Below are 2,500 nucleotides of genomic sequence, written 5' to 3' on the forward strand. Positions count from 1 at the left end.
GTGAACTGCTTTGTTAGACCAGGGGGAGTGGTGAACTGCTTTATTAGACCAGGGGGAGTGGTTAAACTGCTTTATTAGACCAGGGGGAGTGGTTAAACTGCTTTGTTAGACCAGGGGGAGTGGTTAAACTGCTTTGTTAGACCAGGGGGAGTGGTGAACTGCTTTGTTAGACCAGGGGGAGTGGTGAACTGCTTTGTTAGACCAGGGGGAGTGGTTAAACTGCTTTATTAGACCAGGGGGAGTGGTTAAACTGCTTTATTAGACCAGGGGGAGTGGTGAACTGCTTTATTAGACCAGGGGGAGTGGTGAACTGCTTTATTAGACCAGGGGGAGTGGTTAAACTGCTTTATTAGACCAGGGGGAGTGGTTAAACTGCTTTATTAGACCAGGGGGAGTGGTTAAACTGCTTTATTAGACCAGGGGGAGTGGTTAAACTGCTTTATTAGACCACGGGGAGTGGTTAAACTGCTTTATTAGACCACGGGGAGTGGTTAAACTGCTTTATTAGACCAAGAGGGCTTGGTTTTTATCATGGGCTATTTAGCTTCTCGGATGTTGGTAGTTTGTCAAATATACATGAAGAACTTGCTGTAATTCACTGTAACCAAATATTGTTGTATTACCTTGTCACTCATTTTATGTTCTGTTTCAAATTGGTTTTTGCTCTTTTTCTGGTGTGTCTTTCCTCCGTCTAGGTGATAGAGTATAATCCTTCTCAGTGTTTGGACTGGTTGGGCAGTTCAGACTCCCCGTAATAAACTTGCTCATAGCTGGGTTTCTTCAGAACATGGAGAATTGGGTGGAGCGTTTCCTGCTGGCCCCACAACTACCCTCGTGTCCGCACCTGTAAGAACACACACCACACACACACACACACACACACACACACACTATAGCTTGCACACCTCTCTCTCCACATCTCACCCCCACACCCCTGTCTCCTTCTCTCTCTCTCTCTCTCCAGCTGCCGTGTACCTCTTGGTGTCTCTCATCCCCCAGTAACTCCTTCCGCCAGATGTTCCGCTCCACGCGCTCCCCTCCACATCCCGACGCGGGACCTCCCACTGAGTCCCTGACTCCACCGTGGTTCTGCACCAGGTCTGCCCCTCCCCTCTGGGCTCAGACCCCACAACCCCACCTTCACCCCTGCGCAACCACCCGCGTTGTGAATGGCAGGACCTTGTCTCGCTCTTAATACCACTGGATTACTAAAGCACCGGATTAGTTCACATTTTCTCCAAGTGCTCTTGTTCTATCAGAAGACACAGACACAAATTTACAAACCCAAACTGCATATTGTCTGATCTGAGAACGCCTGGTTAATAGTTCTTAAAAATGTCTGTAACCTTCATATTCTTTAAAGGGATCACTTTAAATGGATTTATTGGTTGTTAATGTTGCCTACAACAACTAGAAGAGCATGAAACCCACAGGTTAATTTAAATCCAGTAGCTGGAGTTCTCACGCTTATTTAAATCCATTAAGTAGCTAGCGCACTCAGGCTGATCGAAACCCAGTAGGCAACACCGTCATGTTAACTGAGGACCAGTAGTTGGCGCTGTTGCTGTAACTAACGTCCAACATGCGCTGTCTGGCCGGTCTGGCCCCTCAGAAACACTGTGTCCCAGGAGCCAGTGTAGCCGGTGCCGTCTCATCTACGGGCGAAGCCAAGCACAGCATGCTAAGCGTTGTTGGGTCGGGCCTGACGACGGTGAACCGTCCCTCCCCCCCCCCAGGTGTACAACCTCCTGCTGGGGCTGCTGGGACGAGCCAAGCTGTACGTGGACGTGGCCGTTCACGGGCACCACCAAACTGGTCCAGTTCTTCAGCTTTATCACCTACTGCCTCATCTCCAAGACGGAGAAGCTCATGTTCTCCAGCTATTTCATGGACCTGTGGAACCTGTTTCAGGTGAGGAGCACGAGAAGAGCGCAGATAAGGGTGTGTGTGTGTGCGTGTGTGTGTCCACATGTCCTGCCCTCTGGAATGACCTTTACATTTGCATCTTCTACCACACACCCTTCTGCATGATTTTGCCTTTAAACCCATTCATCTCTCTCTACTCCTCCATTCTTCTCTTTCTTCCCTCCCTTTTCTCCACCTCTCTCCCTCTCCACCCACCTCCAGCCTAAGCTGTCGGAGCCGGCGATCGCCACCAACCACCAACAAGCAGGCCTTGCTCTCTTTCTGGTACAACGTGTGTGTGGACTGCACCGAGAACGTTCGCCTCATCGTGCAGAACCCCGTGGTGACCAAAAACATCGCCTTCAACTACATCCTGGCCGACCACGACGACCAGGAGGTGGTGCTGTTTCAACACGGAGCATGCTGCCCGCCTACTACGGCATCCTCCGTGTGTGCTGCCAGCAGTCGGCCACCTTCACACGCCAGCTCGCCTCCCACCAGAACATCCAGTGGGCCTTCAAGAACCCTCACGCCCCACGCCAGCCAGTACCCAGGGGTACGCGCACGCACGCACGCGCACACACACGCACGCACG

The 2,500-nt window shown here is 51.3% G+C and overlaps 1 protein-coding gene across 1 annotated transcript in view; it reads left to right on the forward strand.

The window, feature by feature from the left end:
* The window catches only part of usp34 (ubiquitin specific peptidase 34), a 68,756-nt gene that overhangs the window by 52,310 nt on the left and 13,946 nt on the right, over positions 1-2,500 (forward strand). The window contains 14 exon segments of the mRNA XM_076991833.1: positions 696-734; positions 736-777; positions 779-820; positions 822-846; positions 965-993; positions 995-1,036; positions 1,038-1,070; positions 1,072-1,098; positions 1,737-1,799; positions 1,801-1,911; positions 2,128-2,163; positions 2,165-2,314; positions 2,317-2,430; positions 2,432-2,461. Coding sequence (XP_076847948.1) covers positions 696-734; positions 736-777; positions 779-820; positions 822-846; positions 965-993; positions 995-1,036; positions 1,038-1,070; positions 1,072-1,098; positions 1,737-1,799; positions 1,801-1,911; positions 2,128-2,163; positions 2,165-2,314; positions 2,317-2,430; positions 2,432-2,461 — 783 coding nt within the window.

Source organism: Brachyhypopomus gauderio, unplaced genomic scaffold (genome assembly GCF_052324685.1).
Source record: "Brachyhypopomus gauderio isolate BG-103 unplaced genomic scaffold, BGAUD_0.2 sc86, whole genome shotgun sequence".
NCBI lineage: Eukaryota > Metazoa > Chordata > Actinopteri > Gymnotiformes > Hypopomidae > Brachyhypopomus > Brachyhypopomus gauderio.